The 13,368-nt window shown below is 48.0% G+C and overlaps 1 protein-coding gene across 1 annotated transcript in view; it reads left to right on the top strand.

Moving 5' to 3' along the window:
- The window catches only part of AFAP1L1 (actin filament associated protein 1 like 1), a gene marked incomplete at its 5' end in the record, with an annotated part of 70,900 nt that overhangs the window by 32,991 nt on the left and 24,541 nt on the right, over positions 1–13,368 (top strand). The window contains 8 exon segments of the mRNA XM_082835894.1: positions 499–710; positions 2,619–2,798; positions 4,699–4,833; positions 7,914–8,019; positions 8,265–8,417; positions 9,534–9,745; positions 11,384–11,529; positions 12,203–12,275. Coding sequence (XP_082692020.1) covers positions 499–710; positions 2,619–2,798; positions 4,699–4,833; positions 7,914–8,019; positions 8,265–8,417; positions 9,534–9,745; positions 11,384–11,529; positions 12,203–12,275 — 1,217 coding nt within the window.

Genomic DNA, 13,368 nt, shown 5'->3' with positions numbered 1-13,368 from the left:
AGGAGCCCCAGACCAAGCCCTTGCCCTGACTCTTGGTGACTGACCTTAGGTGAGTGATTTATTCTCTCTGAGCCTCCAGATTCCTCTGTATAAAATGGGGACTTGCTGGGTGCCATGAAAATGACCTGAGACTGGATGCAAAGATGATGGGTAAAGACAAAAGCTGATGTTTACTGAGCCCTCACTGAGTGCCAGACACTCGGCTAAACACTCTGTATTTGTTGCTGTTCACAATAGCCCAGTGAGGTAGGTATTATTCATTATTATTGATGAGGAAACTGAAGCTCTGAGAGATGAAGTCACTGAGAACACAAAGCAAGTAGTAAATCTGTAAGACACAGTGCCCATGCGGGGGCTTAGTCATTACCAACATCACACCTCACACCTACCCCTTCACAGCCCCGGGGCCCCAGAGCAGGGATGCCTGCAGAGGGGTAAGAAGGTGCCCCCCCACCCGGTGACGGCACAGGGACAGGTCCTTTCCTGTGGCTCCTGCAGACAATGACTCTGACGCCATGAGCAGCTCCTACGAGTCCTATGATGAGGAGGAGGAGGAAGGGAAAGGGCCGCAGCCCACACACCACTGGCCTTCAGAGGAGGCCTCCATGCACCTGGTGAGGGACTGCAGGATATGTGCCTTCCTGCTGCGGAAAAAGCGCTTCGGGCAGTGGGCCAAGCAGCTGACCGTCATCAAGGAGGACCAGCTCCTGGTGAGTGGCCACAGACGAGTGCCTCTCGGCCTCACGTGGACTTGCATGTGCCTGTGCGTGTGTCTGTGTATCTGTGTGCATTCAGGCATGTCTGCCTCGGTTCCTCTAGGTTTGCTTTGTGCACAGAGGCTCAAAGCCTGGTGCGTCTGAGATCAGGGCTCTCCCACCCGAGAAGAATTAAAAAACAAAACAAAACCTGAAGACCTGATAAAGACTTTATCAAGTTTTGTTTTGCCAGACATGAATTTTTTATCACTTTAAAACAATGTTTATCATTTTTCATTATGCAAGTAAATGTATTTATTTATAAAGCCAGAAGAAAATAAAAAATGATTTTTTTAAAAAAACCCACCTAACCCTATTGACCAAGAGCTAACCACAGTTAGATTTTGATGTATAAACTTCCACCCTCATTTCCATACATCTGTCTTTTCTAAAACTGAGCCCATGTAATACTTGTTATTATATAACTTGCTTTTTTAAACTTTTTTTTAATTCATCATCTCTCATCACTAGCATTTCATAAAAGAAATCTACCTTTACTTCCAAAGTATAAGGATGAACATAATTTCAGGAAAAAAAAAATGAGATAGGTTGTTTACCTATTGGCAAGTCTTACCAAACATACATACATTTGAAACATGACCTTTTCTCACACTGCAGCAGTGAAAAGCTCATCCCAGGCCAGAACCAGGCCAAGAATCATGACTTACTTCTTTCCACACCTTATGCCTTCTATCTTTTTCTTGACTTAGTGTACTGCCTAGGACCTCCAGTACAATGTAAATAGAAGTGGTGAGAGCAGGCATTCTTGTCTCAATCCAGATCTTGAAGGAAAGTTCAACATCAAAGCTGATGTTTGCCATGGGTTTTTTGTAGGTGTTCCTTATTATCACATTAAGCAAGTTCTCCTCTAAGAGTCTGCGAAGAGTTTATGTTACAAATGGATGCAGAATTTTTTTTTTTTTTTTTTTTTTTTTTTGCGGTATGTGGGCTTCTCACTGTTGTGGCCTCTCCCGTTGCGGAGCACAGGCTCCGGATGCGCAGGCTCAGCGACCATGGCTCACGGGCCTAGCTGCTCCGCAGCATGTGGGATCTTCCCGGACTGGGGCATGAACCCGTGTCCCCTGCATCGGCAGGCGGACTCTCAACCACTGCGCCACCAGGGAAGCCCGGGTGCAGAATTTTATCAAATATTTTTTCTGCTTCTATTAGGATATATGATTTTTCTCCTTTTTTCTGTTAATATGATAAATTATACAGTTAGTTTTTGAATGATAACCCACTCTTGCACTCCTAGAATAAACCCCACTTGGTCTCTATGCAATACGTTTTTAGGTGTGTCTGGATTCTATATGCTAATATTTTGTTTTAGTTTTTACAACTATGTTATGAGAGAGATTAGCCTATGATTTCCTTTTTTGTAATGTCATTGTCAGGTGCTGGTATCAAGGTAATGTTAGCCTCATGATAAGAATTGGGAAGTGAGAATCATTATTGATAAACTATTGACTTCCCAAGCCCAACCCTCCATCTCTGCTAGAATTCTCTCCCCCACATTTCTGTCATGTAGCCCATTAATAGCAGGGAGCTGGCTTCCTCCCAAGACAGCCTGTTTCTTCTCTGGTTCTTTAGACTAAAACGGTCTTCCTAGTATTGTGCTAAAATCTGCCTCTTCCTAAATAGGTAGTTGTGACCCCTGGGACCGCTCAGTGGCCCTTGAGATCTGGAGATTGCCCAAAGATGCCCCTCCCAGGCTTCTCCTCTCTGTGGTGAACAGCCCCTGTCTTCATGCAGTGCCCACAGCTGGACTGGGTGGGGAGGTCTCTGTGGGGTAGGTTGAGTTTCCCTGTCTCCTCCCTCTACTCTCCGCTCCAGGAGGCCCTAACCCCTTCTATTCCTGTCCAGTGTTACAAAAGCTCCAAGGACCGGCAGCCACATCTGAGGCTAGCGCTGGATGTCTGCAATGTCATCTACGTGCCCAAGGACAGCCGGCACAAGAGGCACGAGCTGCGCTTCTCCCAGGGGGCTACCGAAGTCCTGGTGCTGGCACTGCAGAGCCGGGAGCAGGCCGAGGAGTGGCTGAAGGTACAGGGGGGCTGTGCCTTCGCCTACCCCCACTCCCTCCTTCCTTCCTCTCTTCCCCGGACCCAGCCCTCAATGGAGTGGGCCCCTGTCACTGGAAGAACAGGCCTTGCTCAGGGGAGAGGGGGTCAGTGTCCTTCACATAAAGCTAGGGCTTTATGTGGAAATGGGCTTCGGACATCTCCAGGAGACAGACCTCAGGCTGGAGACCTGTGTTCCTTCTAGTTATTTGAATCCCCTTTCTAACACGCCTACTGTGGGTTTATCCTACCTGCAACTGTACATCTCCAGGAATGAGGAGCTTAATACCTACAAAGGAAGTTGATTTTATCATTAGACAAGCTAATCCTTTTTCTTCTTTTAATAATGGAGAAATTCTTTCTTACCTTAGGTGAAATGTGCATACTTATCACATCCACCTATGACCCAGCCTCTGCATCTTGCAGCTACACAACAATTTGAGTTACCATGTACTGAGCACTTACTTTGTGCCATGCATTGTGCTAAGAGCTTTATACACATGACTTCATTTACTATTCACAGTGGGACTAATATTGTTCCCATTTTACAGATGAGGAAACTGAGGCACAAAGAGCTTCTGTGACTCACCCAAGGTCAACCACCAAGTGGTTCGGGCAAGGATTAGAAGCAAATAAGGAAACCTACTCCAAAAGCGACAGGCAGGGTGGCATACTGATGACAAGGGAGGACTTGGGTGCCACACAGACTTGAGTTCAAGTCCCAGACCTAAGTGGCATTTACTGGCTGTGTGATCTTCTGCAAAGGACTTTGCTTCCCTGTGCCTCAGTTTCTTCCTCTATAAAATGGTTCTTGTAAGGATTCTAGAGAGTACTTGATATAGGGCCTGCCAGTCAGTAAGTCCTGAGTAACTGCCAGTGACTACTCTGCAGTGATGGTGAAGCCCTCACCCCCAGGCCCTTACAGCAGCTCTCCCCTCCTCTGATCTTCCTGCTGGAACAAAGAAACCAAACCCCTCCTTCCCTCCCTCCCCATCCTCCCTTCCTTCCTGTGATAACCAGCTCTCCCACTGGGATGTTTACTGTTTCTCATTACTGCCTTTGTCTCAGGAGGGGAAGGAAGAGAGAGAACCTGCATGCTGGGGTGGGGGTGGGGGAGAGTGCTCTGTCCTCAAGGGGCTGGTTGGGTCAGAAGAAGCAGCCCTAGACCTAGAGTTAGGAGGCCTGCCTTGGCATGCCAGTTAGCCCAGAGGATAGGGCAGGCAGCCATGGCTTCGCCTCTCAGAGCCTCATCATCCTAATCTGTAATTTGGGGATCAAGGTGCCCCTGCCCCACAAGGCTGCTGTGGGGATACAATGGGATCATCCACGCAAAGCCACCTGACAGATGAGCAGCAAGTGGTCCGTTATTGTTTCATGGTCTGGATGCTTGTGCTGCATGGCCTCAGGTGAATGCCTTGGAGTCTCAGTTTCCACATCTTTGAAATGGAGAGAATAACCCTGGCTGCCCTGCAGGTTGTTGTAAAGTTCCAACATGTCACAGAAGCGAGTCCTCATGCCTGTGCAGGGCATCCTGGTTCACATGGCCCTTCACACCCATCATCTCACTGGTCCTCACACACCCAAGGACGTAATAAGCAGAGGACCACTAATATCCCCATGTTACAGATGGGGAAACTAAGGCCCAGAGCAGGGAAATGGCTTTCCCAAGGCCACGCAACTAATTAGTAATGGCACCAGGTCTAAAAGCCAAGCCTCTGGGCCCAATTCAAGGGACAGACAAAGAAGAAAGCCTGTTCAGATCCTGACGTGCCCCACAAATGGGGCAGGAGGCCACATCAACCCATCTCTTCCGCCCAGTGGTCCCAGCTGCTCTGCCTGATGGCCCTGACCAACAGACCCCATTCTTGCTTTTGCCCCCACAGAGTCCCTGCCCACCTGCTCACAGATGTGTGTCCTCTCCACAGGTCATCCGAGAGGTCAGCAAGTCCGTTGGGGGTGCTGAGGGGGCAGATGTGCCCAGATCCCCAGTCCTCCTGTGCAAGGTGGACCTGGACAAGGTACCTCTATCTTCTCAAGGTTCCCTCTGGGCCAGGCAGTGGGGATTCCACACGGGCTCTGCCCCAGGGGACTCGCAGGCTGGTGGTAAAGCCAGGCATTGACAGTAGGCATTCAATAAATGTCTACTGAATTCATGAATGAATGAATGCCCGTGTCCAAGGTGCAGTACAAGCCTGAGGAGGGAGCGACTACCCTGCCAGGACAGGAAGAGGTCACGTTGGAACTGAGCCATGCAAACTAAATTGAAATTAGTCAGAGAAGGAGTGTGCCCCACTGGCACATAAGTGAAAGGGTTGTTTCATAGTCTGTCAGGCCAATGGCAAACATATGCTAATGCCTATGCTTCACCAGGTGCTGTGGGTGATCAAGGGACTCCACCCCAAATCCTAAGGAGAGAGTTAAGACTCCCATACAGGGCTTCCCTGGTGGCACAGTGGTTGAGAGTCCGCCTGCCGATGCAGGGGACACGGGTTCGTGCCCATGGGCCCGTGAGCCATGGCTGCTGAGCCTGCGCGTCCGGAGCCTGTGCTCCGCAACCGGAGAGGCCACAGCAGTGAGAGGCCCGCGTACCGCAAAAAAAAAAAAAAAAAAAAAAGACTCCCATACATGGGTCTCACATGACATAATAAAGGCTAGCATTATAGAAAATATGACTGTGTGGCCAGGACTGTCCTAAATGCTTTACGTGCATTACCTAATTTAATTTCTACAGCAACTCTGATAAACTACATTTTCAGAAGAGGAAGCCAAGGCACAGAGAGGTTTGCCCAAAGTCACATATAGTTAATAAGGAACAGAGCTAACTGATTTACACACCGCCAGCCTGCCTCTCAAGGGGAGCTTCCTGAGCTCCACTAGACGAGTAGTTAGCATCTGCCGTGCATTGGGTACTGTGCTAGGCACTGGGTGCAGTCCTAACAGTAACAGACACACCCCCTGCCCTCCCAGCAAGGGGTTCAGACATGAATCCAATCACATAGACTTAGAAATGCCAAGCTGTGTAAGCGCCAGGGAGGAAAAGTACCAGGTACCCTGGGAGCACATGACAGGGGCTGATCTTGTCTCAGGGTCAAGAAATGCTTTCCTGAGGGAGCACAATTCAGAGAAGGGTGAAAAATTAGTGAGGAGGGGGAGGGAAAAGGCATTCCAAGCAGGGAGAACAGGCCCTGGAGGAGGAAGAAGCATGGACGGAAAGAGGCCAGTGTGGATGGGTTCGGAGAGAAGGGGAACGTGTCAACTCTATTCGACTGTCCTGGAAAGACGTAGTGAGGGGAAAAGGGCTCATGCTGGCTGGAGGGGCAAGAGGGGTTAGGGAGGTTGGGCACCTATGTTGAGCCTTAAAGAATGGGCAAGACTCTGCCCCACTGGGGCAGAGGTGGACCAAGGGACAGGGGCTGCAAGGGAAGGGAGCAGCAGAAGCAAAGGTGGGGTCAGCAGAGTCATTAGGAGAGGAAGGGTGGAGGGCTCACTCGGCCTTTGCCATTAGTGGAGGCTGAAGGAAAGCAGTGTTGAGGACGTGCGTGTGCGTGTATGAGTGTGAAAGAGTGTGTGTGTGTGTGTGTGTGAAAGAATGTGTGTGTGAGTGTGAAAGAGAGAGTGTGTGTGTACACACACCTGCAGCTGCATGCTGTGGTGCAGTTCAGAGGGTGGGTAGAGGGGAGGAAGAGGCAAGCCTGTAGAGATGGGCTCTCCTGTGGCTGAGTGTACAGGGGGAGGGTAGCTAAAATGTTTAGCGTGGTATTGTTGGAGAAGAGTGGGAGTGAGGACGTGGTATAGGTGGCTCTGTCTCTCCATGGACTCCTGTGATTGAGGTGTCATCATCATTAAGTCAATTACAAAGTGCTCACAGTGTTTCTTTGTATTTGCTTTCTATCTTGATGAAAAACTTACCATCTGTACACCATCACAGAATAGAACCATAACTTCTGTCTCACAATTTACAGGGGTGATTCTTTATACTTGACAGTTCTAACCAATTTCTGACAGTTGCCATTTTTCCAGTCTTTGGAAATTGGGGGGAGTACATGGCCTCTCTTATCTCCCCCTGCTTTCTAGTACTATGCTTACAGCAAAGCATCCCTGAGCCTGGTCTGGGGTATCCTTGGCAGGAAAGGTTTAGGGGCCTCAGAGCTCTGTAAGTCCACCTTTTTAAGTTGATGGGTGTCATTTTAGTCTTGTCCTGAGTCTGGCTGGCATAATTTAGCTTCTTAAAGTGAGATGGCCGCATACCACACAGGTGTTAGAAATGATACAGTCTGTTGGCCTCACAGTTTCACTTGGGCCAGTTCCTTGGTACCTCACAGCAGCCCACTGAAAGGGTTGTAATTCAAGTGAGAAGCCTTGGGGAGATGAAAGGATTTTCCCACATTCCCACAGCTAGGTAGAGACTTCATTTCTTCCAAGGTCCATCTGACTACTCTGCACCACTCCCTAATAGGAATGAATGAATGACTGGTCCAGAGTTGGCATAATGAGTAAAAATTAATGTTGGCTGACAATGAAGTTGTTACCATGCTGTGTATGTGCGTCTTTACCATCCTCTCATCCAAGCTAGAATTGTAATGGACTCCTTTCTCATCACCACTCACATTTACTGGTCACCAAGTCCTGTCATAACTATTTTGAAAATGCCAACTCATGTCTTTTTCTCCATCCTCACTGTCGCTTGGTTCATCCCCCTATCAAGTCTCAGCTTGCCCAGGATGACACTCTAAGTGCCTCTTTTGCTTCCAGTCTTGCCCCCCTCTTATCCACCCCCATGATGCCGCTGGGGGCAGCTTCCAAAACCAACTCCATTAGTGTCCCACTTAAATACCTTCTCAGCTCCCCATCTACCAAATGTAGTCCAAACTCCTAGGACATTAATCTCACTCCGTTATATTGAATTCCTCACTCCCCAAATAGACTGTGAGTAACTGGAAGACACAACCATCCTAAGTCATCGTTGTCCTCCTCGTACCAGTACAGTATCAAGCACATGACAGTTGCTGACAAATATTTGTTAGCGAATCCTCACGTACAGGGGTCAGGGGGAGACTGAACCAACAAAGGAGAACTTTCTAAGTGTGCCCTCTGATAGGGGGCTGTCTGTGTCCCTCCCCAGAGGCTATCCCAAGAGAAGCAGACCTCGGATTCCGACAGCATGGGCCTGAGCGACAACTGTTCCACCCTTGGCCGCGAACATGGTAGGAGCCTCTGGGGGCTCAGGCGGGAAAATGCTAGAGCTGGGAGAGGCCTTGCCACAAGCACACAGTGCAGAGCAGGTCCTGACCACTCTGGAGACCTAGGTGATGTGACCTGGCCTATCCATACCTGGAGCTGTAGGCCAAGCCCTCTGTGCAGGCTGAAAGGTTGGGGGGAAGGGCTAGGGGCGGGTGGATCTGGGACTTGGGGCTCCCTCCCTTCCCCTAACCCACCTCCATGGCAACAGGCAAAGGGAAGAAGAGCAGCCTGTCAGAGCTGAAGGGTTCAATGAGCAGGGTTGCGGGCCGCAAGATCACCCGTATCATCAGCTTCTCTAAGAAGAAGGCACTGGCCGATGACCTGCAGACATCCTCTACCGAGGAGGAGGTTCCATGCTGTGGTGGGTACCGGGCATGGGGAGGTGAATTCAGACCCTGTTGATGAGGGCTCCTGGGGCCAAGCCAGGAGACCCTCCAGGCCTAACCTACCTCACTCCCAAGGCAGAGGACAGAATCCTCCTACTGGGAGGCTAACCCCCACTCCATCAATAATCCATGCCCTTCCATCACTTCTCCTCCATGAAGCCCCGACGCCTAACAGAAGGAAAAGCCAACTGGCTCTATTTCTATTCTCCCTGTGACCTTAGTGTCAATCACTCCCCACCTCTGGGCCTCAGCTTCCTCTACTATGACAAGAGGAGAGTATCTTACTTCCCAGTACATAATATGCCAGGTATTTAAGTTACGGCCCAGTCTTACAAGGATATTTCTTGCTTAAAAATTTTTAAGTACTTTTCATTAGAAATGCATTCAGTGTGAGTTAAAAGGAGTTTGGAAGGAAAAAAACATATTGTCTATCTAAATGCAGTTTTCCATGTACCGGAATCCAATAGAAAATCATGTATTTTAGATAAACAGTAATATTCCGCTGACCTGGAAAGAATATTATAAAAGCACATGGCTATAAAGAAATATTTTGTAAGTGGATCAGGACATGTTATGGTAAAAAATAAGTTAAAATCTAAAACGTTGAGGGAATTCTAAACTCGTCAGCCATCAGCCTGTCCCTTACAAGTTTTATAATTCTTTATCTTGGCTAGATGTTTTTGTTCCCACATGCTGCCACCAGGTGTCAGCATCACCCATTATTTTCTGTCTTCAATAAGAGTTTTGACATTTTAGGAGGAAAGGCAAGAGGAAGAGTTGTATCTTTTATTCATTCTGTATGGTAGTTCTGTCCTTTTCATCAAGCTTGGTATAGTCTAAAGGCTGTGCGTGTATGTACAAATATGATTATCAGTCCCCATTTCATAGATAACAAACTGAAACTCAGAGACAGAAGAGGATGCCTGAGGTCACAGACCACGAGTGAGCTGATCCGGGACCCAGAAGGCCTTCTTTCCAGCTAGAGGACAAGGGTTATCCAAGTGCTCTGTCCCCGGGGTGTAGACCCACACACCCTGACTTGTATCCCCCAGGGCTGTTAGGAGGTCACACCACTGGTCTCCCCCTCCCAGGTTACCTGAATGTGCTGGTGAACCATGGCTGGAAGGAACGCTGGTGCCGCCTAAAGTGCAACACCTTGTATTTCCATAAGGACCGCACGGACCTGCGGACCCACGTGAATGCTATCACCCTCCACGGTTGTGAGGTGGCCCCAAGCTTTGGGCCCAGACACCCATTTGCCTTCAGGATCCTGCGCAACCGGCAGGAGGTCGCCATCTTGGAGGTGAGAGGAGAAAATTCAGGTGGGCCTTGGTGGTAGGAGGTGAGAGGAGCTCTGGCCTGGACTTTGGCTTTTGTCCACAGTACCTTGCTACTGACATTATAGGGACTAAAGAAGAGGGAAAGTAAGCCAACTGTTGCCAAGTAACCACAGAGTTGCTGGTTAAACTATAGAACACCCACTTAAATTTGAATTTCAGATAAACAACAAATAATTCTTTTTAATAGAAGTACATCCCATATTTGGGACATACCTATACTAAAAAATGATTCACTGTTTATCTGAATCTCGAATTTAACAGAGAATTCTGCATTTTTATTTGTTAAATCTGGCAACCCTAGACCCAAGGTTTGTTTATTCTGCCTTAGAAATATAATCCCAAACCTGAAAGGCATTTAGTCTGATCTAACTCCAATCTGATTCTGGAATCCTCTCTAAAATTTACTTCCCACCAGTGACTGTTCGCCTCAGATAAACCACTGCCCTTCAAAGTAGCTTGCTCCTCCCACCAAGCAACTAAATTTTTACGAAGATTTTCTCCATATTGAGTTGCAATCCTAAACTCTGTGAAGGCAGTGACCACACCTGTTCTGCATACTTTTGTTTTTCCAGAACCCACCATGATGTCCAGCACATACTAAGGGCTCAATTAAGAGCTGTTGAACAAATGGCTGAATGACAGTGCGATTTCATTTCACCCATTCATTTTTCATACCTACCCACCGGCACCAGCCCTCCTCTCAGGGGTCACCCAGAATATGCTGACTCTCTTTTTACATGTCAATCCTTCAGCTATTTAGAATTTAAAATATTAACTGGGAGGAAAACTTAAACAACTACCCCCTCACATTACAGATAAGAAAACTGAGGCCAGGGTAGGCATGTGCCTCATCCAAAGCTCCACAGAGGATCAATGGCCTCTAGTCTTTTCCTAGAACTAAGAACCAGCCTCTTGGTCTTGTTTTCTTTGCCCAGTACCCACTGCCTGTGTCAGTTCTTAAATTTCAGGAAATATTGACTCTGTAAGTCACTTCTACTTTTGATAGTTTGAGATGGGTCTCTTATTTCTCTTCAGTTAAACAAAGAGCTTTCTGGCAAAAAGTGTGCTTTTTAAATTCAAGTTCAGTATTTGTGTGCTAACTTGATTTTATAATCATGCTCTTTAAATAAGAACATAAGTATATGTTTAGTTGACCAGCAACTTCTTGGAGATTTTCCTGTATACAGTACTATATATAATTGGCATTTATAATACAAGAAAAAAATTTGACTGGGTTATGTGATAAATAGCCTCATTTAATAAAAAGCAAATATTAAAAAAAAATTCAGAGAACACCTTAATTTTGTTTTCATATCTAAATGGTCAGAAAGGCTCTGAGGATAATGAGTGAAGTTATATGTCTTAGAGAGGTAGTCAGGGAGGGCTTCTCTGAGGAGGTAGCCTTAGAGCAAAGACCTGAATAGAGGGAAGGTGGAGCCACTTGGGTTTCTGGATGTGTGTTCTAGTCTTGCTCCTCTTGGATCCCTAAGTATTGGGTACGTAACAGATACTATATGAATATGGGTTTGGCTGAAGTGAGCAGGTAGCCAGAGGCTCTGATGGTGCCAAAGTGAACCCAGCTTGTGCCTCCTCTCCCTCAGGCAAGCTGCTCCGAGGACATGGGCCGCTGGCTCGGGCTGCTGCTGGTGGAGATGGGCTCCAAAGTCACTCCCGAAGCGCTGCATTATGACTACGTGGACGTGGAGACCTTAACCAGCATCGTCAGTGCAGGGCGCAACTCCTTCCTGTGAGGGCCGGCACCCCATGGCCCACAGCCACCCGCAACCTTTCCTATCTCAGCTCCCTCTCAGAGGCGGAGTCCAGCTTTGGGAATGGGAGGGGAGGGAGGAAGGGCTGAGAAAGGCTGCTTCCTTGGGAAGTCAGAGTGGGTGCCTTCCTCTTCTAGCAGGCAGGAGTGAGCTGGTTAAAGGAGGTAGCCCAGGGTCAGGGGACACTGTGGACGGAATGAGCCAGAAAGGAGAACCTTTTTTGTACAGTGGCCTGCGCTCTGCTCTCATGCCATGGAAACTTAGTGTCCCCATACCCCTGAGCTTCTGGGCGGGCACAGGGCTGGTGTGCAGAGTTTGGCATTAAAAGTACCATATTCAAGTCACGGCTCTATCACGACCAACAGCTTGGGCTGGTTGCTTGCCAGCCTGGATCCTCTGTTTTCTTGCTTATAAAATGGAGGTGATGAATCACCTGCTTCCTGAGTTGTTATGAGAATCCCATGGGTCCCTGCCTATGAAGCTCTTAACACATCAATGTCCTAGTGCTGCCTGGCACGGTTGCTATCACTAACTTTCTGACCTCCATTAAAAGGTGCTGCCAGAACCAAATGAGAGAATGTACAGGAAAGCACTGTAAGCTGCATAAGTATCATTGTCACCATCATCATCATCATCCCTTGTATTTTCTAGATATGCAAGATCCTGCCAGGATCAGTGGCCTGAGCCCCGAGTCTATGATGATGTTCCTTATGAAAAGATGCAGGTACGGTCCCTTGGGACTTCGGGGAACATGGCAAAAGCCACTTATTAGCTCTCCCTCACTACTCCTTTTTTCCTTTGCCTCAGAGAGATCATTTTCGTTTAACCAGCAGCTAGAAGGCAGGGGAGAGGGGACCTTCTTACGACAGACCATGGCCCAGGGGAAAGAATCTCTGGAACAGGAGACTGAGCAGTGCAGTGGAAAGATACCCTGACCAGGAAGAAAGCGCTCTGCATCTACAAAGCACTGCTCCAGTCTGAGCAAGGTGTTGGACTGTCCACCCCTGTTTACTGCTCTGTGAATTGACTGATTCAGTAGTGTCTCAGGGGGATGATAACTGGGTGGCTGCCCCCAGAGGCCTTTACCTGGTGGCAACCACAGTCTAGGCTTCAGCTCCCAGGACACTCTCCCTGTCTTGCTCACTAAACCAAGGAGATGCCAGCTTATTAATTTACAGTGAGGCCTCTGTAGCCATCACTTGACCCATACTGCTCCGCAGCACGCCCTGTGGCTTCTCCTGCCATGGGAGAGCCAGAGGATGACATGATGACATTCTGATCAGACAGTGGTTGGTGGGTCAGGCCTCACAGCTAGAGGAGAGAGAGAGGGAATCAAGCTTCCAAGGAAAGCAGATGTGTTTGCGGGCCAGGACCCCTGCCTTGGACAGTGCTGGATGACACTCTGAGCTCTCACCTCTAGGACTCCCTTTGCTACTAAAAACTTCTCCAGCCATCCTTCTGTCTATATGGTCTTTCTTCAGACTCATATGAACCAGTAGATGCAGCTTGAGACTGTTCTCAGCTGCAGAGTTTAGTAGCAAGACAGCTTAGTGCTTAAGGACATGAACCTTGCACTCAGGGCTGAGTCCAAGTTACCTTGGGCTTCATTTCTCTGGTCCTCACTTCCTGGCTCCACATAAATATGATAAAAGCTACCTGATAGGACTATTGCAAAAACTAAATGAAATGCTTTATGGAAAAAACTTAGCACAGTACCTGGACATTGGAAGGTCTTATATAGTACTGTTTTTATCAACAGCAGTATTGTATGACATTATTATCATATTCCACTCATGGTTTCCTGAGCTTTGACAAGA

The sequence above is a fragment of the Leucopleurus acutus genome, assembly GCF_964270905.1.
Source record: "Leucopleurus acutus genome assembly, chromosome: 3".
Lineage (NCBI taxonomy): Eukaryota > Metazoa > Chordata > Mammalia > Artiodactyla > Delphinidae > Leucopleurus > Leucopleurus acutus.
The sequence above is the reverse complement of the archived record's forward strand: the minus strand, read 5'-3'. Positions and strand labels throughout refer to the sequence as shown.